Source organism: Danio rerio, chromosome 6 (genome assembly GCF_052040795.2).
Source record: "Danio rerio strain M-AB ecotype USA chromosome 6, GRCz13ab, whole genome shotgun sequence".
Taxonomy (NCBI): domain Eukaryota; kingdom Metazoa; phylum Chordata; class Actinopteri; order Cypriniformes; family Danionidae; genus Danio; species Danio rerio.
The window spans coordinates 12,032,494-12,059,617 of NC_141026.1; the positions used below are offsets into that span (position 1 = coordinate 12,032,494).

Here is a 27,124-nt window from a genome sequence, read left to right on the forward strand (position 1 = left end):
TTTTTACAAGTTTTATATATTTACTCTTAAAGAAAACAAAGGTAAGAGAATATATATCTATATATTATATATATTAACTCTATCAAGCCTCTTCAGCTGCTCCAGAATGCAGCAGCACGAGTGGTCTTTAATGAACCTAAAAGAGCACATGTCACTCCGCTGCTCATCCGTTTGCACTGGCTGCCATTTGCTGCTCGCATCAAATTCAAAGCTCTGATGTTTGCCTACAAAGCGACTTCTGACTTTGCTCCATCTTATCTGCTCTCACTTCTGCAGATCTATGTGCCCTCCAGAAACTTACGTTCTGTGAATGAACATCGCCTCGTGGTTCCATCCCAAAGAGGGACGAAATCACTTTCCCGAACGCTCGCGTTCAATCTGCCCAGTTGGTGGGATGACCTCCCTAACTGCATCAGAACGGCAGAGTCACTCGCTGTTTTCAAGAAACGACTAAAAACTCAACTATTTAGTCTCCACTTCACTTCCTAATCTGCAATTGCCTCTCTGGATATACCACTAACTGTACTCAAAAAAAGAAAAAAAAATTACTAATGCTTTCTTTCTTAGACTTTACAGACCTGAAACTTGCCTATAGCACTTATTCATTGTTGCTCTTTTAGTTGTGTAAATTGCTTCCTTGTCCTCATTTGTAAGTCGCTTTGGAAAAAAGCATCTGTTAAATGACTAAATGTAAATGTAAAATGTAAATGTAAATATCTTTGAGGTACCAATATGGACTCTTTTAATACAAATGTATACCTGTTAGAAAGGTATGGCTCCATTTACAGCTCTCATATCTTTTTTCTAAGTGTGTAGACAAAGTCTATTAAATGTCCATAACATTACATTACAGGTTACAAAGGTAGTTATTTATTAATTTAAACTAGATGAATAAATAAAAATCTCTATGATGCAAACAACATTTAGAAATACGTTTGTGTTAACCTGCTCAAACATGAATGCAAACTCCACTCCTTCTTTAGGCATGCTTTCCACATCAAGAAAGCAATAGAGCTTAAAGTAAAGCCTCCAGGGTCCTTCCTCCTCCTCCTCCTCACTGCCTGTTAACCTGAAATTGCAAAGCAGAGCATGCAAAGTAAAACCATGGACAGAAATATAGATTTTACAGACGCTCTAGATATTGGTCAAGTTATTAACCATAAGATTACCTCTCAAACTTTGCGAGCACATCAGCCACAATCACACGGCTTTCTATAGCCCGACTCTCCACCTTATTGTGTTCAAACAAAGAGAACATATTCCTGCTGTTTTCCATGGCCAACCCACGAATCAACTTCTCCACCACCTTGACGCAGACAAGCACACATAAGATTACACCACTTATATATTAGATCATATATGCATGCAATGTTGACGTCTGAGATTGTACAAACCCAATTCTGAAAAAGTTGGTATTATGTGACTTCCTATGAAAGACACAGTCTTGATGGTAGTATATGTTTCTGTTCTATCCCAATAAATCACTCCAAGAGACTGGCACTCTCACACATATACCACGGTGGCTGCTAGATCGGATATGGTTGCGGACGGAAGTTAACCAAAATTATTTCTATTATTTATTAAGTTTCCCATTTATAGTATTTTATTAACGTCTACCCCCACCTCAACCCTAAATCCAACCGTCACAGTAATATTAAAACAGCAGTTGTACAGAGTGTTATTTATGCTATCTATTAAATTACCCATTTAATTTTATTTTTAATGCCTACCCCCACCACAACCCTAAACCCAACTATCACAGTACTGTAAAAATATTAATCATTGTGATACAGCGTCATAAATAATGCTGCTATATTGATGTGCATATTGCACTAGATCCGATCTAGTCTCTACCATGTATCAGTCAACCTTTACATCTGCTCTGCTGCAGCTCCATTCTATAACAGATCCTTTGCTTTTGCATCTGTCACTCATCAAAATCTAGCCCCTTTGCTCTCAGTTTGAGAAGTCAATGTCCGTTTACCCCAGCAACTTCTTGAAAAAAAAGTCTTTTTGACAATTTGATGTGAGCTCTGCAGTATCAGAACTAGCGTATAGTGTTTTTGACTAGCAAATATATTGAGTAGCAAAAACCAATCACGTGTTGCCAATCAACAACACTCAAGACACACCAAACACAGACACATGGAAGACTCATCTGGAGTTTGACTTCATCAATCTATGACACATTCAGTAACATGCATTCTGACATAAACAGAAACAATCTAGCTTTAATTGAACTTATAACATGCCTTGATAATAAAACCAGAAAAAAAATTAAAACACAATTTCCAAAAGGGAATTTCCATTGTCGGGTCAGTGCGAGCCAGGGCTTTTATCAGGCCGGGCCGAGCCAATAGCCCGGGAGCTTGAGCAGTCAGGCCGAAAGCATGTCGTGTTTCGACTGTCAGACTAATAGAACACAGCACGGCATGCAAACCCTGCCCCCAGACCGTTCCCCGAATCAAACGTCACACAACCCACCCAGTTCAGCGGGAGTCAGGCAGATAAAGCACATCTTCGTATCATCACGAAACAATTAAAATAAAGACAACCGAAACAAACAACTGATACGTTACTGTACAGCAGTACATTATATGTCTATACGCATAGGCCCATGTATTTTAATTCAGTATATTTGTTTACTCGCCGACCAACTGTTGGCATCGTACATCGAGTGGTGTCGCCACTAATGGAGGGATGACCCAGCACATCATCCATAATATAAAACCACAGAAAGTTTCCAGTAATAATATCGGTATAAAATGTATTTTATAACATCCTCGTTTTGGTAGACGCCGTCAAACGTTCAGCCCAAATGCTCCAGGAGACCTAAAACTTTAAAATTAAACTACATTTGATAGCGCAATCAGGATCAGTGTGCTCACTGGTTCTTGATTTGTTGCTTGTCATAAGAAAAGCCAAACTGCAGGAAAGTGTCTTCATAGGATCAAATGAATCTTTTAGGATTTACAAAATTTATCTCAGACAATAAAATCGTATTCCAGTAAAAAAATTGAAAATTATTTTTTGTACTTTTGTCAATTAAATAAAAGTAGAAATCACAGATTCTTTATCACATTTTATATAACATTCCAACTTTTTCAGGATTGTGGTTGTAAATAAAATTGATCATCTCTCTCTCCTTCTCTGACCTCTCCAGCCGTGGTGTGTGAGTTGATGGATATCTTGCAGGACCCTCCTCCATGGCAGTACACAGTAGTGGTCATCTCTTGTCTAATCAGCAGGGCGGCGATCTCCTCCTGAGAGGGCACATACTCCCTGGCCTTCGTCTTCTTCAGGGACTCACCAATAAAGTGGGCATACTTCTCAATCTCAGTGCCAGGGTAGCGCTCTCTAACCCTGAGAGATTATTCACAGAAACAGACCAAAAAAAAAGTAGCTTTTGTTGCCAGAAAGGAAATGAGAGTGTTACTTAGACCATTACTGGGTTCCAAGTAGGGCTGAATGATTCATTCCATTTGCTATGATAATGCAATATTACCAAACAGACAGATTACGGATTTCCATGTTGCCAGATATCTTTAGGATACTCTCAGAAACAAAATTACAAAAACGCTGCCTTATGGGGCAGTGCCTTTTAAATAGGATTTTTTAAACATGATTTTTTAAAATAATCATGTAAGTGTTTTATGTTTTGTTGTTGTGTGTGAGCCTATGTCTGATGACAAAGAATTTTCTAACCCTGTGGGATAGACAATAAATAATAAATTTATTAAATCGAATTGAATTTAATTGAATTGAATTTAATTTAATTGAAAGGTACAATATTGTATCTTACATGTGCACATTGATACTTTCAAGGTACAATTTTGCACCTTTATTGTACACTTTTGTTCCTTTAAGGTGATATTTGGTACAGTTGTACTTTTTAGTTATTAATATTTACCATAAAAGGTACAAACGTGTACGTTTTAAAAGCTACCACCCCAGTGACAGGTGTTGTACCTTTATTTCAGAGTGTGTGTATAATAACATAGTCATATTTTGTAGTTTTATAACTAGGGTTGGGTACCGAAACCCGGTGCCATTATAGCACCGGTACCTTTGTAACCGGTATGTACCGGATTAAATGAGCTTATGAATTTTGGTGGCTAATTTCGGTTCCACTGGTGCTGCGATAAGGACGTAAGAAGCATCAAAGGTGCATCAAAGGCATACATAGGTACGCATTGTCACACCATCTCTAAACATTTTATTTTAAGCATTTTCGAGGGATACGGACAGCGTTAGCGATGTCAGGCGTTTGTTCTTGTTGCTTAGGGAACAACGCATGCAACGCAAGCAGTAGCTACAGCGCATTCGGTGAGCGAGAGCGACTCTCTTCAGATCAACACGCATGATTGCGTTCATCAAATTTGCTTAAACTAAGCGTTCTGAAGCGTATTTTACAAGCAAGGAGTCTGGCACAGCAACATGTGCACTTGCTCTCTCTGACAGTGACTGTGCTGCACGCATTAGCCTAGTTCCCCACGTTTGTCAGAGGTTAACACCCAAATTGACACAGGTAATCGCGATTTTAACACTTTTAATCGGCAAGTACCAAAGAACAGATGTAACATATTGATCAAATGTAGTTTTCAGTCACGCTCATGTCAGTCATATTCAACTCGTTTAGTTTTGACTTCATTCATTTTTTATTTCCGTCAAATGAATAAAGGAAATATATTAATGCTATTCAAATATATATAAAATATGAATTGATGTTTACTTTAAACTTTAATTATATTGTTCTATTAAATTTTTTTTTTCAAGATTGTCAAAAAAATATTTTTCTAGAGTCATCCACCATAATTTTGTGGCTTAAAAGTATTGGTTCAGGCACCATTTTGGCACCGGTACCATTTTAAAAGCATCGATTTAGCACCGGTATCTAAATAAACCCAAACAATACCCAACCCTACTTAAAACACACGCATAAGGGAACTTTTAAATGTGCAAGGTAATGAAATTATTATTAAATGTACATTTTCTTTTACTTGGACTTTTTTTTTTAATAGCTCAAGTAAACGGTGTCACCTAGAAGCAAGGGTTGTCAGGTCAAAAATACATAATAAATAAAAATACAGTATACATGTTAAAGTACTGACTGACTTTCCGCACACCAAATAACAATACCTTTCTCAGATGTGGGCATAACAGAAGTTTTGAACATTTAATATGTGACTTGTCATCAGATGGCTTTACTTACACAGTTGCAGTGGTCTTTGGGTTGCCAGGTACGCATTCCAGGATCAATATCCATTAAGAATATCCCACTTAAAATAAAAGCAAAAGTGCCAAAAAAAAGCAACCCACAACTTTATATTTTTTCCCACAACAGCATTTTAAAAGAGCCCAATAATGTGGGAAAACCGCAACCCTGGCAACACTGTGTAGAGAAGCTACACGTATTGCTTTTTTTAAATGAAGGAAAAGAAAATGTACATACAACACAACAGTAAACGTTACAGTTTACTTCTTTCTATTTTTGTTTTCTGAAATAAATTATTACTATTGTAAAGTAGTGAAGTGATAGTATTTGTTAATTATGTTTAACCTCAGCATAATATAGCTTTGCACAAACTGTCAAGCGGTTTGATTAAATTTAGGTGACTACTGTAATTGTGTAAACAAAATATTCTAAATGATAAAACTGAAACGGAAAACTGAAAGCATAATTATGAATTAGAATTATGTACAAAATACAATAATATTCTGTGTGGCCAAGTGTGAAATATTGAACTCAATAAAATAGATATTAATTATACAGCAAATTAATATTGTGTTGGCTATTCTATATACCTACTTTTAAAAGATTAAGAAGATGATATATTAAATCGCAGTTGCAATATTGGTCAAAAATATCACAATCAGATTATTTCCTAAAATCGCTCAGCCCCTCTCTGTTACCTCTTCAGGTGGAATCGAAGGTAACGCAGGATGGCGCGGCTGGGCAGGAAGGTGCAGCTCATGCAGGTGAGCAGGTGCCAGTGTGCGCGGTTTGCAGGGCTGTTTGGCTGGGGCACGTGATTGGTCTGCTTGATCAGCTGACAGTAAACCTCGTCTCTCAGTGGCCGCAGGTCATGGCAGGTCTGCAGGATGCCCTGGATGATGGCGACAGGGTCTGAAACGATCTCCATCTCCTGAAGAGAGTTGAAGATCTTCACTGCTTCATCCTGGAGGCTTCCGTAGCCCTTTTCCTTTCGCACTATAGAAAAAAGAAGACAGATATCTGTTGGTAAGATCATTTTCATGAAACGAGAGGGATAAATTAAGAAATTAAATTAAAATAATTACAATTTGTAATGTTTTTGAAAGCACTCAAGCTCACCAAGTGTGTTTTTATTTAATTGTCAATTTGTACAACAGTCTAATATTATTCTTATTTATATATATCTGTGATCTAAACTCTTGTGTCTACACAGTCATTACACCAGTTTACATTGTTCTTTTTTTTTTGTTTTATTATTGCTAATTTGGTGATCAAAACATATTCATATTATTGTCAGTGTTGAGATTTTATTTTGCTTCTGCTTTGTGATATTTTTGAAAATGTTTTAGATACATTTTATATTTTAAAATAGTAAAAGTTTTCATTAAACTGATCGAAAAATAATAAGACAGGGTCGAGGGCGGTGGTGCAGTAGGTAGTGATCAGGTTAGTAGGTCGCTGGTTAAAGCCTCGACTGGGTCAGTTGGTGTTTCTGTGTGGAGTTTGTCTGTTCTCTCCGCGTTCGCGTGGGTTTCCTCCAGGCGCTTTGGTTTCCCCCATAATCCAAAGACATGTGGTACTTGTAAATTGGGTAGGCTAAATTGTCCGTAGTGTATGAGTGTGAATGGGTGTGTATGGATGTTTCCCATAGATGGGTTGCAGCTGGAAGGGCATCAGCTGCGTAAAACATATGGTGGATAAGTTGGCGGATCATTCCGCTGTGGGGACCCCGGATTAATAAAGGGACTAAGCCGAAAAGAAAATGAATGAATGAATGAAAATTAAAGACTTTTAAAATGCAATATTTCCATTTCAAATAGATGCTTTCTCTTAATATTCTTGTTCTATTGCTTGTAAATTCAAATTATATCTAAAACATTACTGTTTTTACTGTTTTCCACTGTTCCCACTCTTTCATGGACACCAGATTCAACGATTTTCAAGGACTTTTGTAAAGCACCATTAATTTTAAATTCTTTTAAAATTCACACCCCCAGCACATGTAGCAGCATTAAAGTCCAAAGACATGCTGTATATGTGAATTGAATAAACTAAATTGGCCGTAGTGTATGTGAGAATGAGTGTGTATGGATGTTTCCCAGTACTGGGTTGCAGCTGAAAGGGCGTTCGCTGTGTAAAACATATGCTGAATATGTTGGCGGTTTATTCTTCTGTGGCGACCCCTGATGAAAAAAGGGACTAAGCCGAAGGAAAATGAATGAATGTGATGATGTTGTTTTAAATGTGTAATTTTCCCAAAATTTTGAAATTAAAATAAAATTGAATTTCTAAACAGTCATGTAAACTTTTTTTAATCAAATAGTAGTAATATGCAAATGCAGTTCCTGAAATATTGATAAAATGTGCATTATTTGTCATCGTTTTTGAACGAGTTAAAACTTTCATTTACTTTTTATATTTTCAATTAAATTAATGTTGAATATGTGTGAATAATAGTTCCCCTTCATGGGAACTTCGACGTGTGTCTGATAACAGAAATATGGGATTTCGCTAGATGACCAATCACTCTAAAGAGTAAGAAAATGGACCAATGATTACCAAATGAGTTGTCAGAGCTCGGCTCCGCATGAGTCAGTGATTAGTCATTAACGCAGTATATCAGGTGGCGTCCGTGAAGCGAGCATTCAGATTTTTGCTTCAGACGCATACCAGGCAACACTCCCGTTTTTTCTGGGAGTATCCCGTATTTCAGACCCATCTCCCACTCTTCTCCCGTATTGTTCTGTCTCCCGGAAAACTCCTGGAATTTCACAGCACCATCGTTCTGACTCTGGATTTCTGGATGCGGTGGTTTCCTGGTCCCGGATAACACGGGTATTGCATCACATGTCTGGGGGTCCAGCATGTTGAGGAGGTGCTTGGGGACAGTTCTTGCCCTCAATGCGAGGGCTTGACTGTTGCGCAACTGAGGTCGCTGCATACTCTAGCATTAGGTTGCTCCACCCCTGCTGCTCTATGCAAGTTGGTTAGCACTCAGCCAGGCCTTGACACCGTTTGACACTGTTTGGGACTTTACCCAGGAGTTCTCAGCGGTAAAAGAGCAGTCGAAGTCGATGTGTGAACTCATCTATTAGTGGTCTTGGAAAACTCCCCGCTGCCCCATCCACCTCGGCTGTTCCTTGTTGAGGGCGACCACCTGCGGCTACAAGACCTGCTCTGCTGCCTGCTCCACCAGCTAAGCGGCAGTGCCAAGCCATTCGCGAGACCGGGGCGCGTTATGTCTGGTAAGAGGACCGCGAAGCATCCCTGAGACGGACCATCCGGAGAAGAGGGGACCTGCTCTTTCCTCGGTTGAGGGCAGAGGATCGATTTCAATGTCAATGTCCTCTCTCTTCAGGTGTTCAAACCCAACCCTTGCCAGTCTGGGATGCTTCGCCTTCTAGCTCCCAGTGCCGGGCCATATTACCACAGGCTTCCAGGCTGCAAAAGACCGGTCTCTCTTCACTCCAGCCTCTGTGTGGGATCCAGGGAGGAAGGTACGTCTGTGAACACTCCGATCATGCAATTAGCACGGGCTCTGTCAGCCTAGTTAGCGCTGCTCAGCCCGACACGGTGGCTCATTCGGACGGTCAGTCATTTTTCAAAAACCTTTCCTTTGTTTCTCATTTGTGAGTGATTTAGCCAATCAGATATACTCACGGCTGTCGCTGACCTCTCCATAGGGCAGTGGCAGAAGAGGCGAGTGCAAGGGATGCTGGGTGTATCTCAGGATAGGGTTTCTTCTATACATTTGTTCCACAGCTTCAGAATTAACACTGTTTTCCTACACAAAATCGCAAAAATGTCAAGTTCGAGTTTTATTCTTGATTGCAAAGACTAAACATTTGTGTTTAAGCTGAATTACCTTGATGTCTCTGATGAGCTGCTGGGTGGGCGTTTCAATGGGCACCTTGTTGTCAATGACACCCTGAATGGCAGAAACCCAGCGCATGGCCTCATTCAGCAGCTTGGTGTACAGACGATATGAATGTTTACGTCCGTGAACTATGATGTTCCAGTAACCTGCAGTCGAATCACACATCAGCATGGACATGTTACTGTATGTTCAATGAAAGAAACAATTGCATAATGTATTCTCATAATTATAGTACTGTATTTATTTATTTACACATATTGTACTTATTTGTTTTATTGGATGAATACTTATACTTGATTAAATACCTGTATGTAATTACATCTGTAATTAACTTCTGTAATTACATTTGTAAATACTTTGCTGACCATTCCCAACACCTTAACCCACCCTTAAACCTACCCACACCACCAAACCTGTCCATAACCCAACCCCTTTCCCAACTCAAGAGCACCACTGTCATGGTCCTGACCTGACAGTCTTGTCTGTCCTGTCAGTGTTTAATGCTTGCTTGTTTGTCCTGTGCTTATTTACACTGCTAAGTCTTAATTTGAGTTTGCCATGTGCTCCTCTTGTCTTTCCACCTTGCTTTCAGTTACCCCGCCCTCATATTTAGGCCTTGTTATCCTGATTGTTTCCACCTGTCTCTCGTGTGCTTTGTTCTATATAATGTGCTGTGTTCTCATTTCTTGGCTGGTTCGTTCCATGTGAGCTTGTCTTGTATCCTTGACTTGCATTTGTACTAAGCTTTTGGTTTTGCCTGTTCTAGTTCGCTTGTCTATTTATTGTTTGCTTGTAGCTATTACTTTCTTTCGTTGTTTCTAGTGTTTACTTAATTTTGTGTTCTAATCTTTATTTTACTTTTACCCTTAGAGCCATTGTTCCATTTTCCTGTCAGTCTCAGTCTTCTTAGTAGATAATTATTAGTAGTTGTTTGATTTGTTTAATTACTCTCTTTAAGATTCTAGAAGTCTTTATTTCAGTTTTGTTTTATCAGATTGCTAAAGTCTGTCTTTCTGTCTTCTAGTATTTAGATTTTTATTTTATTTCAGTTTTAGTTTATTTTATTGTACATTATTACTGTCTGTTTGTCCTGTCTTGTGTCTTATAATTTTTCCAGTTCTATTCCGTGTCCTGACCTCCCTGGTAAGACAGTCTGGAGTCTGCTCCAGGATCTAGATCTGGTTTTGACCACTGTTGCTCCTACTCCTGGCTGGCTGTTCATTTTAGTACCATCTTGTCACTACCACTGGCTTTCTTGTGTTGTTGCCATTACCGTTTGGACCAGGGGTCTCAAACTCGCGGCCCGCGGGCCATTTGCGGCCCTCAGTGCAATATTTTGTGGCCCGCGCCGACCGCTGTACACTGACAGAATCAGCGGAGCGGGGAGAGAGAGCGCTCCCCGCTCTGCTGATTCTATCCGTACACAGCGGTCACTGGCATTCCCCGCCCGCCGTGTAAACAAAGGGGCGAGGATTCCGGTGACGTCACCACGCACCCCGCCCCTTTGTTAGACGCTGTGACGGGCGGGAAGTGTGGAGGGGCGTTGTCGCGCGCGTTCTGATCAGCTGTGTTGTCGCGCGCGTACTGAAGAGCGGTGTTATCGAGTGCCTACTGAAGGGCGGGACCGAAGGTGTGTCGCGTCGCGGGGCACTTTTGATCATTTTGAAAGGGCACTTTCTATGCAAAACTAAAAAGGGCATGTGCTCTGTCTGCACAGGTTGAGCCCTATGTGTGCACGTGCCTGCCCTGCATCTTATATATATTATAGGTAGATACAGACGGGTACAGACTGATGTGACTGGAGTGGGGTGGGGGTGTTTTATTTATACATATATACGTCTTTTTTTTAGGTGAGGGAATGGAAGTTTTGAGTGAATTCCCCCACTTTTTTCCCTAGGACTTCAATAAGTCAAAGTACAGGTCTAGACTTAATGATGATCATCTTCAAGCCATACTGAGGGTCTCAACTGCTTCCGCTCTAAAGCCAAATGTGATTCAGATTTGTGAGAAGAAGCGCTGTCAAGTCTCTGGCAGCAAGGAGTAGGCAAAAGATGCCATGTTCAGAAGAACTGTTCATAATCTTCACATAATGTTCTATTAATGTTCAGGACACTTCATGTTCAGAAGAAATAATTAAAACTGTTAATAATGACATTTGAGGACTTTTTTTTGTGAAATCCCTTATGCGGCCCAGCCTCACCCAGACTTTGCCTCCTGCGGCCCCCAGGTAAATTGAGTTTGAGACCCCTGGTTTGGACCTTATCATCCCCCTGTGTGTCTACTTGTGCCTTATTCTGTCAATAAACCCCTTTGTATTGTTCATTGCTGCAACTGGGTCTGTTTTCTTGCATTCAACCGTGACAACCACAAGTGTTCTCAAATACATTATGAACACAGTAAGTACATTGTATTTATTTATTTATTTATTTATTTTATTTGTAAGTACATAGTAGTTAAGGACACTTAATATAAAGTGGGACCAAATATACTGTATGTTAGGGAGAAATATTAAATACAATTTTAATAAAGCAGAAAAATCAAGAGAATCGAAAATAAATATAATTTAGTTTAAATTTTGTAAATTATAATATATTTTGCAACTTCTCATTTGAATTTAAATGTTTTATCTTTCTAGTCCTAAAGATGTTAAGTGATCACACTCTTATTTTAATGATTATAATTGTTTAATAAAATAACTGTTTAGTTTTTTAAAATAAATAATGTTTAAAATCACTATACTCTATAGTCTATATTCAATGATATACTGTTTATTATATTGTATATGTAATGTATACATACAGTACTGTAAACCATATACCATACATCTTGTAACAGACTTAATAAGTAGCCATACCAGTCTCTTTAAACTTCTTCTCCTCAGGTTGGACCACAGAGCACAGGCTGTTTAGAACCAGAGTCCCCATCTTGGATGCATTACGTTCAGAAGACTTGTAATAGTCCAGAGAATTATGCGTCAAGACAAACCAGCGCTTTTTCAGTTTAAGAGCAGAACTCTTGGCTCCCGCCTTCATCTCCTTGTGGAGCCATCCTGTGTCACAAAAGCAACATTTACAGCATCTAAAATATACACACAATCATATTGAGTTCATCTAAATGCTCATATGGGAATCTTTCAGAACTAAATCAAACACAGTTTACTTTTAGGTTTGGTTTCTAAAAGTTTCAAACTTGAAGATGAATGTCACACCTCTGACCAGGAACTCTTGTCCATCGCTCTTCGAGTCTCCTTTGGGTTTTTGCAGCAGGCTGATCCAGTGATGCATCTCTTCTGGCAGGTCTGAGTTACAGTGGATCACACGATTGGCTGTGATGATGACAAAGGAGTTGGGCCTGATTGGAGGAAAACATGGTGTTAGCATCACAAAAAATGGTTATATTTAGAGTTTGGGCAGTAACAATAACTGTTGGGCAGTCTATCCTTATCACTGTTTGCATATTACTGTCTGTATTAGCAGAAGTGAGAGACTCAGGGCCCTATCATACACCTGGCGCAGTGTGTCACAAGGTGCGGCGCAGTAGTCTTTTGGTAGTTTCAGCTTGGCGCAAGAGTCGTTCTGAGGAGTTGCGCTACGCTGTTTAAATAGCAAATGCATTAGCGCTCATTTGTGCGCCCACAGGCGTTCTGGTCTAAAAAGGAAGGCGTTCTGAGGCGGACCGCTGGCGCGTTGCTATTTTGAGAAACTATAATAGATTTTTCATTAGACCAAAACAAACCCGGTCTAAACTCCGACGCAGAGTTGCGCCTCGCTTACGCACTGCTTAATACGCACAAGAGAGCAATAGGCAAATATCTTTATATATGAAAAAATGTAAATATTAAGGATATATATATATATATATATATATATATATATATATATATATATATATATATATATATATATAGTATATAATAAGAATAGATATAGAATATAAATATAAAGGATTAAAATATTACAAAACATTATTTTCTAGCCTACATAAATATGAAAAACCACTGCTTTTATGTCTTCTTCATCTTGGGAGGCTTTTTCAGTTCATTCATAACAATTTGCTTTTGTATAATGTTATTATTATTAGCAGTATTATTTAATATATCCATATTTATATTTGTTTTATTAAAAACAAGCTTAGATTTGCCCACCTGTCAGGTTGTAGACCATATGGGGCACATCATGTGTTTTAGGATATAACTCAGGTTTTTGAGCACATTTTGCTATTATTATTCATTTATTCGTTTGCTGGAAATTAGAACTGAATTTAGAAATAGTTTTGAAACGAATATTTGCGCTTAAACAAAAGTATTTATTTATAGACTAATTGATTTCTGTGCGTAAAGGTTTCCCTATCCAAGAGCGAAAGTGAAAGTGATCCATTATCTCTCATTCTCACGCAGTAGATGCTCTGTTTAACAGTTTTCTGTTAAAAAAACTGTTAACTTTTTGTTTGTGAAATGCTCTTTTTTTCCACTTAGACTTACTTTGCGTCCTGTAAATAGTTAATGCGCTCTTGGCGTGACGCAGCTGACTCTTAAAGGGAATGGGAGATGAGACTCTAATTGGTTTATTCTCAAAACACACCTATAACTCATTAAGAAAATAAACTCAACCCATTTAGGCCATGCGCCGCGGCTCAAGGCAGATTTCCTTAAATTGGCAAAAAACGCATCCTGACACGCCCTGAAAGCATTTGCGCCCTGCGTTTTGCGCTCTGCGCATGGACCGTCAAAATAAAGCCCTCAGTTTTGAATTTTGCATATATCTTACAAGTTAATATTGTCATAGTTTTGAAGCACACTAGCTTATATTTAGATAACCCAAGGGCTAGTATATTCATTCATTCATTTTCCTTCGGCTTAGTCGCTTTATTCATCAGCGGTCACCACAGCGGAATGACCCGCCAATTTATCCAGTATATGTTTTGCACAGCAGATGCCCTTCCAGCTGCTACCCAGTTCTCAAACCTGGGGGACTGTGGGACCAGCGACCTTCTTGCTGTGAGGGGACAGTGCTAACCACTGAGCCACCGTGTTGCTCAAGGTTAGCATAGTCAAATTTTATTCTGTGGGGACTGTATTCTTTTTATTTAATAATTTTCTGCATTTGGCATCTTCTCACACTCACCGGTCAGGATTGTCTGAAGCACAAACCGAATCGATCAATCCAACATCCAGTGTGCCCTGAGGGAAGGAGAGCAGAACCAGCTGTCAACAGGTGTTTTAATAATAAGAGAGCATGAGATGTCAGAACACTGACCACAGCGTTCTTTGGGTTGGCCTGCTCATGGGACATCTCCAGCAGCTGCTCTGGGGAGGCATTGTGGACCCGACTCAACATGGTAAACCAGCCGCTAAGAAAAAAAAAGGAGCAGAAGAAAGATCGGAGATTAAGGAGAGACATTTGGTGCAGTTACAAAAAAATAACAATGATAAGCTCTGGACTTTTTTACTCTTTATTGATTTAGGAGCCAATCACACAGCAGTAATGTGCAACAATGGGAATCAAGTGGGAAGAAGTGTGTTGACATTAGAGATGTACCAAATGTTTCACTATAATGAATTTATCAGCCGAAAATAGGTCATGCCATTTAACAGACCCTCTAATTTTTCAGGCTTCAGTCATTGATTGGGTATTCTCTTAAATCTGGAAGTATTAACAACTAATATAGAAATAAATATCGTTATCGCTCTTTATGGAAACTAATAAATCTAACTAAAGGTGTCAGTATACCTGGCATCCTCTGGAGACTCAGCAAACACCTGGTACGTTCTCTCATCGGTCACAATATTCAGAGCATTCTCCTTCTCATGATTATCCACTATCTCCCTGAAAACAGAGGAAGAAATTTGGGGTTAGGATTAAAAAAAAAAAAAAAAAAGTAGCATTAAATCAGTTGCATGCAACAATTAGAAAAAGTGTCTTTATGTCATAGGGGTTGTTTACACCTGGTCACTTCATGTGATTTTTTTGATGGTAAAAAGGGCAGGTTTAAATGCCCTCCGAAACCCATTTGAGTTGGATAGGAATCAAACCATTTTCATTCTATTTTTGACCAGACATTAACCATTAAATAATACATTTAAATGTTAAATTAATATCAAATGGCAGAATTAACTACAGAGATGCAACACACTACCTGCAGCAGCTTATCTCTGTGAATGGAGAGGAAAAATAACATAAAAATACAGCATTTTATTAGTTTCCAAAGTAAACTCTTTACATTTTTGTTTATCTGTACGACCAAAATTTATGTTTCATTTAGGCTGTAATGACAGTTATCGCAAAACGCACCTTACTGACAGTGTTTTGTGCTGATGTTGTACTGGAACACGAGTGAAGTATAGAAACCTCCTGTAGCCAACATACACTCTTAGAAATAAAGGTATGAGAGCGGTCCCTGGGGTGGTACCTTTTCAAAAGGTACACATTTGCACTTAAAATGTATATATTGGTACCTCAAAGGTGTATATTAGTACCTAAAATTTTCAAGAGGTACGCATTTGTACTTTTTATGTACTAGTACAATGGTGGGAAAACTCGGTCCTGGAGGTCCGGTGTCCTGCATAGTTTAGCTCCATCTCTAATCAAACACACCTGAACATGCCAATCAGTGTCTTCAAGATCACTAGAAATCTATAAGCAGGTGTGTTTGATCAGAGTTAGAGCTAAACTGTGCAGGACACCGGTCCTCCAGGACTGAATTTGCCCACCCCTGTACTAGTATGTACTCTTGAGGAATAAATAAGGACCCTTTAGTTACTAACATGTACCTTTTGAATACCACCCCAGAGATAGCTCTCATACCTTTATTTTTGAGAGTGTATGAAATCCTTCGTATGTTGAATACAGGGTTCCCACGCTTTTATGAACAGGAAATTCAAGAACTTTCAAAGACATTTTAATGCACCATTAATTTCAAATCAAGCACCTTTGTAATTTATACCCCAGCATATGTAGCACCATAAAGCCCTGACTGTATTTAACATTTCACTTACACTTAATATTTATGTCAAAAAATGTTGACTGATTTAAAAAGTCATGTTCTAAGGACTTTTTTTGAAATTTGTTTTTATTCAACACTAGTAATGTTCAAATGCTGTTTCTGAAATATCGATAAAATGTGCATTATTTGTCAGTGTTTTTGTACAAGATTTACATTTAATAATTTCTCAGTTTTATAGTTAACAATCGAGTACAATTGTTTAAATAAAACCTTAAACAAACTTGATTTAAAATTTGATTTAGGCATATTAAAGGACCTATGTTTGTTTTTAAGCAGGCCTGGAATCCATATGCCTGATATGCAAGTACTTATAAGAAGCATGGGAACCCTGTAAATAAGATATAAAGCTTTTGTTTCAGTAAATAATAATGATAATTATATACAATGATGTGTCTTGAGTTTATTTAGGCGTAGTTAGTATTTATTTGATGCTTTAGTTGATGTAACCTAGGTAAATTTGGATAAAGCACTGGATTTAAAGATTGGAATTATATCCATTTAGTGGAGAAATATTTATGTGAAAATGTAAATAGAAGAGATTTTACAAATCAGATAACCGATCAGAGAAAACAAATCAAGTGACCCGGTGTGAACAGGCCTATACATTTGACTAATATAAGCTTAAAGCTCTTTTCTCTCAAATTCTTTTCTCTGAAACGTACTTGGCTGCACGAATGTCGATTGTTCCTTTCAGCTTCTCCTCGCTGTCATTCTCGAAGTACATGAGCTTGGAGTCGCGCAGAACGAACCAGCGCATCTTCCAGTTTCTGCGGGAGAGAGTGGACAGACCGCCGCCCTTCTTGTACAGCCAGCCTGACTTCAATGACTCCTGTTTAGAGCGAAACCACATGAAGGTTTCGTCTTTAAGGACACACCAACGCCTCCGCCATGGGATCATCAACCCAGCTGTGATTAAGATAGAAAAGACATAGAAGATTTATACTTTCATACAGTCAATAACAACATTGAAACAACTATAAAGCAGATATACAGCATGTAATAATGTATCAACTGCCATTTTTAATGTTGATCAACTGCTTATAAAAGCTTTGACTTCCTAGGATTTCAATGAAAGTCTATAGACAGATAAAGGCCTATTTTTGCTGGGAAAATGAAAGTGATTAGACATTTGCATGCTCCTAAGAGCCAATTTTTTATCTTATGACACATGAAATGAATGCTTTTATAAGGAAGCAGATAATGCTAAAACATGTATTCTGTCAATTTGAAAACAGATTCAGAGAAAACAGAATTATTCAAACTATAGTCTCACATTGTCACATATAACCTCTAGTCGCAAAAACAGGCCAACAGTGTGAACTTATTATCTCTGTCATCAGGTTTCAGAGAATTCCAGAATGGTGCAAATATTTATATTGCTAAGATCAGATGCTTTCTTAACTGCTGCTTTCTCAACACCATCACTTAATTTACTTTATCAAAATTTGCATCTTAATGTCCAGATTTTTATTATCAGTATATTATTGCACAGGTGGGGCGACACGCTGGTTAGCACTGTTGCCTCACAGCAAGAAGGTCGCTGGTTAGAGTCCCGGCCAGGCCAGTGTGCATTTCTGTGTGAGGCTTGCATGTTCTTCCCGTGTTCGCGTGGGTTTCTTCCGATTGTTCCAGTTTCCCCCCAGTCCAAAGACATGCGGTATAGGTGAATTGAATAAACTAAATTGGCCGCAGTGTATGTGTGTGAATGTGAGAGTCTAGTACCAGTACTGGGTTGCAGCTGGAAAAGAATTCCGCGGTGGCAACTACTGATAAATAATGGACTAAGCCGAAGGAAAATCAATAAACGAATATTGCACAGATATTTCAAAATGTTTATTTCTAAGCAAAAAGATGTCTATGTGAGTACATTAAGGAAATAAATCATCAAGGCATGAGCATTTGCTGGCTGCAGTTCACTTAATGGCCACTGGTGTCACTAATAACAAGGGTTTCTAAATTGTATATATGATGATGTGAAGGGGTTTCTTCACCCAAAAATGAAAATTCCCTTACCGTTTATTAACACTCAAGTAGTTCTGAACTTTTCTGAATTTCTTTTTTCAGTTGAGCATAAATAAAACAGATATGAAGAATGTTGGAAAAAGCAGTCCTTGACATCCCTAGTTGGGACAAAAATGTGTATGGAAATCAATAGCGTTTTTCCCACCATTCTTCAGAATATCTTCTTTTGTGTTCAACAGAAGAAAGAAACTCAAACTAATGGAGGATGAGTAACTGATGACAGATTTTTCATTTTGGTTGAATTATTATTGTATGACATCTTACCCTTCATGTAAAGGTAACTGTGGAAGTATGGAGGTCCGTTCCCATTCAAGATGTTGACTTTTCCATTGGACACCTCTTCATCTGTGTCCACGTACCCATCATGCTCATCATCGCTCTCAGCATACTGATACAGACAAGGACATAGTGAATGCTCAGAAATAAAAACAATGCTATAAATTATAGCTGTACATAAAAAGTATTTTGCTCCTGAAAAACATAATTTAGATTAACTTAGCAGTTATATTGGAAACACTTCTGAGCCAACTCTATCTATTGGAAAGGGGAAAATTCAAAACTGTTGTCAAAATAACATTTTTCAAACTAGCAATTGCATGGGTCTCAAACTCGATTCCCGGAGGGCTGCAGCTCTGCACAGTTTTGCTCCAACCCTATTCAAACACAGCTGAAGAAGTTGAAGAATTGTCTAGAACGCCTTGATTATTTGGATCAGGTGTTTTTGATTAGGGTTGGAGCAAAACTGTGCAGAGTTTCGGCCCTTCGGGAATTGAGTTTGAGACCTAGGATTTACAGTATACAAGTTATATTTTAACTGCAGCCACAGTGATGCCATGACTAGACCAAATAGTGATTGGCTGTTTAACTTAGAAGGCGGTAGACTTGCATTAATATTGCAAACCCACACTTAAATAGCCATATTGCATGATACAGTCTCTCATTTACCATATTTATACCACATTATGTGTTTCTTGTTATGAATTTACTCTGACAGTTAGGTTTGTTTAGGTAGTTGTAAACACATATTGATGTGCTTTCAATTATTGCAGACATAACCAAGGCAATGCAACACTGTAACAGATTAGGTGTGACCGGAATTACATACTTCCCTACTACTTAGTATGTGAAAAACAGTACGCAAGCCTAGTAGTATGTCTAAATTTATAGCATTTAACAGTTGGTAAGAACTACTATTTCTGATGAGATTCTGAAGTGTGCATCTAATGGACCATGTAAAGACCATAGAAGAGAGTTTATTGATGGGATTGAAGCGATGCAGTAGACCAGGGGTCACCAATCTCAGTCCTAGGAGGTCAGTGTCCCTGCAGAGTTTAGCTGCAGCAGGCCTCAACACACCTGGTTGGAAGTTTCTAATTATACCTAGTAAGACCTTGATTAGCTAGTTCAGGTGTGTTTAATTAGGGTTGGAGCTAAACTCTGCAGGACACCGGCCCTCCAGAACAACTTTAATGAATTATGGAGTACACAGATAGGTCATGTGGTAATATCAAATGATGGATGTACATTTGAATTTCATTTAAACAACTCACATTCATATGCTGCATCCGAAATCTCCTGCTACCCAGTAGGTACTACATTTGAATGTGAATTTACTACACGACTGTTAGAAAAGCACGTTCTGTATAGTATGAGTGTGAGTAGCATGAATGGAACTCGAGAGTACTACATCCACCACTTGTTATAATCACGTAACCTACCTGAGTCAGCTGCGTTGCTTCATTCCCATTCATGAATTCTCTCATGTGGCATCATGGGATAGTGTATCATCCATCGGATGTGCACTTCAGAATCTTGCCGAAAGTAGTAGGTACTTCTCGCATACTGTTTTTCAAATTCTATGAATTTGGACATACTATTTGGCTCACATACTGTTTTTTTAACAAACTATATAGTATGGAAGTATTAGATTGCGGAGTCAGCAATACAGGAACAGGGGTGCCCAATCCTGTTTCTGGAGATCTACTTACTACCTGAGTAGGTACTGCATTTTAATTTAAGTTTACTTCACGACTGTTAGATAAGTATGTTCTATAGCAGCGTTGCCCAACTCTGTTCCTGGAGATCTTTCTTCCAGCAGAATTCAGCTCCAACCCTGTTAAGAAACAACTTACCAACTAATTCAGATCTGAAGGAGTTCTTGGTAATTACAGAAAGGTGTGTTTAATCAAGAACTCTGCAGAAAGAAAGATCTCCAGGAACAGGGTTTGGCACTCCTGCTATAGAACATACATATCTACCTGTCGTGAAGTAAACTTAAATTAAATTGCAGTACCTACTCAGCTAGTTTGCGAATTCGCAAGCAGCTTTTAAGCCAAAAGAGCAAACAATCTTACAAGTTTGAAAATGCACATATTGCGTCCACCTTAAGCTTTAAGAATGATTGTTGTCAGACCCATAGTCTTTGTGTAACGTACTGAATCTGAGCTGCGGTTGTAGGATTCCTGGCTTGCGTTGGTGCAGGTGGACTTGCGTGCATGTTCTCCGTCCGTCGCTGCAATGCTGCTCTGCCCATCCTCCAGATCATCTTGGTCGTAGTCTGACTCTCCATCCCCTGGTACACTGTAGATGGGTTCCTCGGTGTCCGGCAGAGACTCTGCTGCCGTCAGCCTGCTGGTGCGGTCCACATCCTCACCTTCCTTTTTCCCATCCACCTCTTTATCTGTTTTAGCCTCCTCAGGCTTGCCCTCTTCCTTTTTGGTTTCGCCAGGAAGAGGAGGAGGTGGAGGAGGAGGAGGTGGAGGAGGAGCTCCAGGTGGAACGTTGGGTGCTGATGGAGCCACCGTACCCTCAGCGAATGCAGCAGGAGGAGGCGGTAAAGTGGCTAAGATCTCCTGATCCACTGGACCTTCTGCTGGCGGAGGGAACTCTGGAAGTGGTATGCACTCTTCCTCTGCGTGAAAGCCTTCGTCTACCTCTTCCTCAGTGGCTGTTGCCGATCTGGAAGCAGCTTGTTTAGGATCCCCAGGGATGACTTCAGGGCCTCCAGTGTCAAGGAGTTCAAGGAATTCAGTGGCCACACGAGATGCTGCTTTTTTCTGTCGCAGGACCTCGGCATCACGGCGCAAGCGGAGTTCCTGTTTGGAGCTCTCACAAAGCGTGGACACACTGTCTTCTCTTTTCTTCTGCAGAATCTCAATCTCTCGCTCCAAACGCAAGATTTCCTCCATCTGGCGGGTATCCTCCTCAACAGTGCGTGGAGACTAAAGGATGCCAGGTTTGAGGGAAGAAATAGAAACACTGTTTAGAGAAAAATAACCGTATAAACACCTTGACACCACCTGTCTGCAACTCTGAAAGGATTTTAGACTCCATGTCTATGCGCTTGAAAAGAAGTCTATAGAATGACAGGTTGTGTCTATATATACAGTGTATCCATCTATATGAAATAAATGATAATTTATCAAAGAATTATTTTTGTGTGTTAGAAATTTACATATAAAAGAGAATGCAGTGTGACAGCAAAATTACAGTATAATGAATTTGTTCAAGCTTAGCTAAGAGCTGCACGATTCTGGCTAAAATAAGAAATGCGTTTTTTTTGCTTAAAATAAAGATCACGATTTTCTCACGATTCTGTAGATGTAAAATAAAGGTTAATATGAGTCGCAATTATAATTGTTTTTTCTCAAACATATGGTAAAACAACAATAACATTATGTGTAGGTTTACTTGTTTTTTATAATTAATTCTATTGTACTTAAAATAATACTGATGTTGAATTATGTTTTTGATATATGCTTGCAATCTGTCATTGACAACATTATTAGACCCTTTTATTCACTGGTAAAATCAACATTATATAGGCTAGAGTAGTTTTACTGACATTAAACATTTATTTTCATGCACAACTGTGTGTTTGCTATGAAAGAAAAAAAATTCAAATGCTTGTCGCAATCATAACTCTAAAATGCGATATGATTATTTAAATCAGTGGTCCCCAACCCCCGGGCCGCGGATCAAACAGTACCGAGCCGCACAAGAATTAATTATCTTTAAGTTGGCAGATTTTGCATTTAAAGCCAACCTGGATTTGTGGGGACGGCGCGTGAACAGAAGCATACTGGACTTGCATGATATGTGTGTGTGCAGGGCAGGCGCTCAAGGGCTGTTTGAAAAAGTCTTGAAGGTAATCAAACAACAGCTTATCATAAGCATCTAATCGTTAATTATTTACACCGTTGGTATTAAGATGAACATATAAATGTTATCTGCCTAATTTCTAGCACCTAAATGTGTCTGGAAAAATATTCAAAAGCTTTTATTCTCATAAACCGCACGGACGTGAATGCGTCTGACTGTTCTGGTTGGCTAAAGCAGATGTCTCACGTCAGTACGTTCTAGATGTGCACGCGCTCTTTCCGACAATCTTCCTTCTGCGTTTACTAATTTTCCGGAAAGGTGTGTATGTGTAAAAGGAGCTTTTGTCTGAAATTATCCCCAGATGGGACCATCTCGTTAGAAAGAAACAAGCTCAGGGCTCCCACTCATTTAGCGTTACGGACAGTTTTTGATGTTTTAATATGTTATATTGTTGGAGCGATGTGTTAATAAAGTTATTACTTCCTAATGTTATAATAGCATTGTAATGTTGGAGCAATGTGCTAATAAAGTTCCATGAGTACACAGTGGATTCATTTTATTATTATTATTATTATTTCAACCCCCCGGTCTGTAGTAAAATTGTCAAGCGTTGACCGGTCCGCAGTTAGAAAAAGGTTGGGGACCACTGATTTAAATGGTGTGCACGCTTTCGGTTTCATTTTCACTGCTAAGTACTGTATATACTTCGCGCCCGCCTCTCAAATGATCACTCTGTGCCACAAACTGAATATTATTTACAACTTTATCACCTGTTTTTCACAACCTATGTAAGTATGCAAGTAGGGTGTGCCCACCCTCTCTGTGGTAACAGCTCATGGTCAGCAGTTCACGTCACGTGTGATTTCCCGACCGCGAATACAGCATTATATGAGGATAAAAATGACAATATTAGGTGAATTGTATCTTATCAATACAGTATGTGACTCTTTTAACACCATTTGGAGGTGTCCATGTCACTGAGCCACGTATGTGAAACAATAAAAAGACTCGTGCAGCCGCCTTTGCTTCTCTCCTGAACTTGAAAATATGATTGGCAGAATCATAGAAATGCTGGATTAAGATTGTCTAGGGGGATGAATTGAGATCTTTTTCCATTAATCGTGCAGCTCTAGCTTAGGTGAACAAATATATCGCATATTTAGTTTCAAAGTTTGAAGAAAGCTGAGACAAACTTAAAAAATGATGATCACTTGCTAAATCTACTTTGAAAAAATAACACCTTACCAAACAGAACACTAATTACATACAGTAATGGTGACTTCAAGGTTATTTTGCCTTAAAATACATAAACAGCTGGCATGCATGGAATTTAAAGGGCACCCATTTTACTCCTTTTAAAAATTTTGTCTTTTGTGTCTCCAGAATGTGCCTGTAAATTTTCAGCTCAAAATACCCATCAGATTATTTATTATACCTTTGTGTATATTGGAAATTGGATGTAGCTATATTTGTTGCCTGTGCCTTTCATGGACATGAGCTGGTTCTCCCAGCCACAGTTCCGACGTGCATGTCAGAGCTAAAGAGATTTCTCACTATTGCTATGATGGGTGTAGCTCCTCCTGCTGTGTCTCGTATATAAGTAGCACAATGACAGACAACAATGAAGCAATCTACTTTACTGCATTAAGAACTTTCCCAATGGTTATTTGATGTATTTGATTTGAGTTAATTCAAGCCTTTCTGCAAAGATGAGTCAAACAAAATGTAGTTATAGAGTTCACACACACACACACACACACACACACACACACACACGGGCGTTTAGCTTTGCACAGTTTTAGCATGGCAAATGTGACAGGATACATGTTTATGTCCACTGCTGTATGGATATCCGTTATGTTCATGTACAAAATAAACCTGATTTAAGTCCATGAACCGGGATTGAAGCGTCTTCTTTTATAATTGTACTGACAAGAAGCTGTGGTGATGAATTACAGCAATTTTACTGTCTTTATTACAAACATGCACTGTTTTAGAAACATTTTAAACTTGTAAAACTCATTCTTGTGGTGCTGCTGAACACAGAGAGCTGAACAGATCTTTTAATCCCGGTTGCTTTGCACATGTCCTGTCTTGTACATATAATTATAAGAGTTACTATGGAGACATGTTAAAACACGGCTGTCAATCAATTTGGGGATCCTATTCTAACAAAAAGACACTTATAGTGTTTCTATCACTCCAATAAGACTGCGGACACACTGTACCTACACACAGTTCTGTCCAAACAGCTTCCTAATGACGATTTTCATCATAGGTGCCCTTTAAAAGAAACATTAAAATCACTTACCTCAGCCTCGTCTTCCTCTTCATTTTTCTTTTCACGATCTCCCTCTGTTTTCTTCTCCTGCTCCTCTTTCTTTTTCCTTTCCTCCTCCTCTCTCTTCTTCTTCTCGTCTCGTAGTTTACGGCAGACTCCTCTTGCCACTTGCCCTCTCCTGTGCTTCTGAAGGACCAGCGCAGCAGAGCGTTTCCGCTGAAACCTCCGTCGATAGAGATGAGTGCGGTAGTTCTTCTGGATGGTCACAATGCTCTCCAGAGCCTTCTTAAAGTCCTTTCTGTAATGAGTGTCATGTCATTGTCAGCCAATAGGTAAATATTAAGCATTTACACATATAATAGAAAGGGTCTGTAATCATAAGTTGTGTTTTCATAAATTCCTTGGTATACTGTGCATCTGCTAGTGTAGAACTAAAGATTTTATTCTTTTAAACACTGCCTAGTGCAAATTAGGATGTGTGACGGCTCATACAGAAATCTGATATAAGCTAATTTGTGCAAATCACACACAGTATATGATATTCAAGTTTGGATTTAAAAAAAAATTATGCCATTTATTCAAACTATATGTTAAAATATTGGAACCATTATTGGCGACACGGAGGCACAGTTGGGTAGCAGCTCGTCTCACAGCAAGAAGATCGCTGGTTTGAGCCTCAGCTGGATTTCCTCTGGGTGCTCCGGTTTCCCCCAGAAGTCCAAAGACATGCACTATAGGTGAATTGAATTAGCTAAATTGTTCGTAGTGTATGTGTGTGAATAAGTGGGTATGGATGTTTCCCAGTGACGGATTGCAGTTGGAAGGGCATCCGCTGGATAAGTTGGCAGTTCATTAAAAAGGGATTAAAAAGGGACTAAGCTGAAAAGAAAATGAATGAATGAAATGTGCATGTGTGTATATAATAAAAATAAATACATTAAAATAATAATAATAAAAAACACCATATTATTTAATTGAATATTAAATTAGTCATATTTCCAAACACTCTGAAAGGAGACCACACTTTTAAAAAAAGTCTCTGCTTTACCTCTGATCACAAGTTTTTCATCATTATTATTAATGAAAGAGTGTTCTGAAGCACCAAGTAGCATTTTAGAATGATTTCTGAACAGTCAGGTGACACTGAAGTAATGTACACTGAGCAATGACTCTCAAAATGACAGTATTTTGATCAAATAAATGCCGCCTTTGTGAACATAAGAGACTTCTTGTTTTCTATAATTCTTTGTGAAAAACTATAATCTGGGCATAACTTTAGCGAAATCAAAATGTGATATAGCATGACAAGATGGCTAAATGAACATATAGATAAATCAGAAACTGCTTTGAAGAGCCACGTGACAATAAAATCCATTCATTCATTCATTTTCCTTTTACTCAGCCCCTTATTTATCAGAGGTAGCCACAGGGGAATGAGCCGCCAACCATTCTGGCATATGTTTTACACAGTGGATGCCCTTCCAGCTGCAAACCAGCACTGGGAAACACCCATACATTTACATTTAGTCACTTAGCAGACGCTTTTATCCAAAGCAACTTACAAATGAGGACAAGGAAGCAATTTACACAAATATAAAAGCAACAATGAATAAGTGCTAGGGGTAAGTGCTAGGAATAGGGGTCAGAGAGGGAATTGCAAATTAGTAAGGAAAGTGGAGACTTACACTTCCATACACTCTGGCATTTACACAAACTCATACACTACGACCAATTTAGTTCATCCAATTCACATATAGTGCATGCCTTTGGTCTGTGGGGGAAACCGGAGCACCCGAAGGAAACCCACACAAACAAAAGTATAAAATGCAAACTCCACACAGAAACACCAACTGGCCCAGCAGGGACTCGAACTGGTGACCTTCATGCTGCGAAGCGACAGTGCTAACCACTGAGCTATAGTACCTCATCGCATTAAAAACCAAATTCAAAGAAATGTGTGTAATAAACCTTTTCTGCAAATATAGCAAATGTAAACTACATAATTATGTGCAAAACACAGGAAATTCACACACCTTGCAATATATCTTAGAAGGTATGCTCGTATGATCAGGCCAGCTTTGCTTCGCACTTCATCTCTCTGCTTCTCCAGCTTCTGTTCCAGGGTTTCCTTTAGGAAAACCTAAGGGTTCAAAGATTATCACAGCTTAGTGCCATCAAAACAATGTAAGAGCACTTGTTTACTTTTACCTCAAAGACTGAAAAGAAGCCTTTGATTAAGAACAGATATAAAGAAACATGCATTTACCTTGGTTTTCCCAAACTGCCACTCTTTCTTGGTCTTGTCGTGGATTGTCAGCAAATCCGTGCTCTTCTTTTTGTCATCTCCATTGGAAGCCACAGCTGCTTTTTCCTTCTCCTTTAGAATTATCTTATACCTGATGCACACAACCACAAAAGTCTCGAAAACCTCAGCCAATGAAAACCTCACGCAGTTTTTATAAAACACCATTTTTGAAGAAAACATTACATATTTATGTAGTTTGATGTTGAAAATATTATATAATGAAAAAATATAAGAAGTCACTAAACTTATTTAAAAGTTTTTTCTTTTTTACTGAAATTTACACTTACCGGCCACTTTATTAGGTACACCTGTCTTAACAAC

The 27,124-nt window shown here is 38.8% G+C and overlaps 1 protein-coding gene across 1 annotated transcript in view; it reads right to left on the reverse strand.

Annotated features, from left to right (window-relative positions):
• Positions 1-27,124, reverse strand: part of myo10l1 (myosin X, like 1) — a 148,093-nt gene that overhangs the window by 8,286 nt on the left and 112,683 nt on the right. The window contains exons 24-40 of the mRNA XM_087256688.1: positions 26,765-26,894; positions 26,532-26,638; positions 24,529-24,796; positions 20,552-21,337; positions 18,381-18,504; positions 16,757-17,000; positions 14,822-14,917; positions 14,348-14,441; positions 14,216-14,271; positions 12,301-12,443; positions 11,947-12,141; positions 9,081-9,238; positions 8,876-8,999; positions 5,914-6,211; positions 3,156-3,363; positions 1,170-1,306; positions 946-1,069 (exon numbers count right to left, since the gene is read on the reverse strand). Of these exons, the coding sequence (XP_087112814.1) occupies positions 946-1,069; positions 1,170-1,306; positions 3,156-3,363; positions 5,914-6,211; positions 8,876-8,999; positions 9,081-9,238; positions 11,947-12,141; positions 12,301-12,443; positions 14,216-14,271; positions 14,348-14,441; positions 14,822-14,917; positions 16,757-17,000; positions 18,381-18,504; positions 20,552-21,337; positions 24,529-24,796; positions 26,532-26,638; positions 26,765-26,894 (3,292 nt within the window). The remainder of the gene's footprint in view (positions 1-945; positions 1,070-1,169; positions 1,307-3,155; positions 3,364-5,913; positions 6,212-8,875; positions 9,000-9,080; positions 9,239-11,946; positions 12,142-12,300; positions 12,444-14,215; positions 14,272-14,347; positions 14,442-14,821; positions 14,918-16,756; positions 17,001-18,380; positions 18,505-20,551; positions 21,338-24,528; positions 24,797-26,531; positions 26,639-26,764; positions 26,895-27,124) is intronic.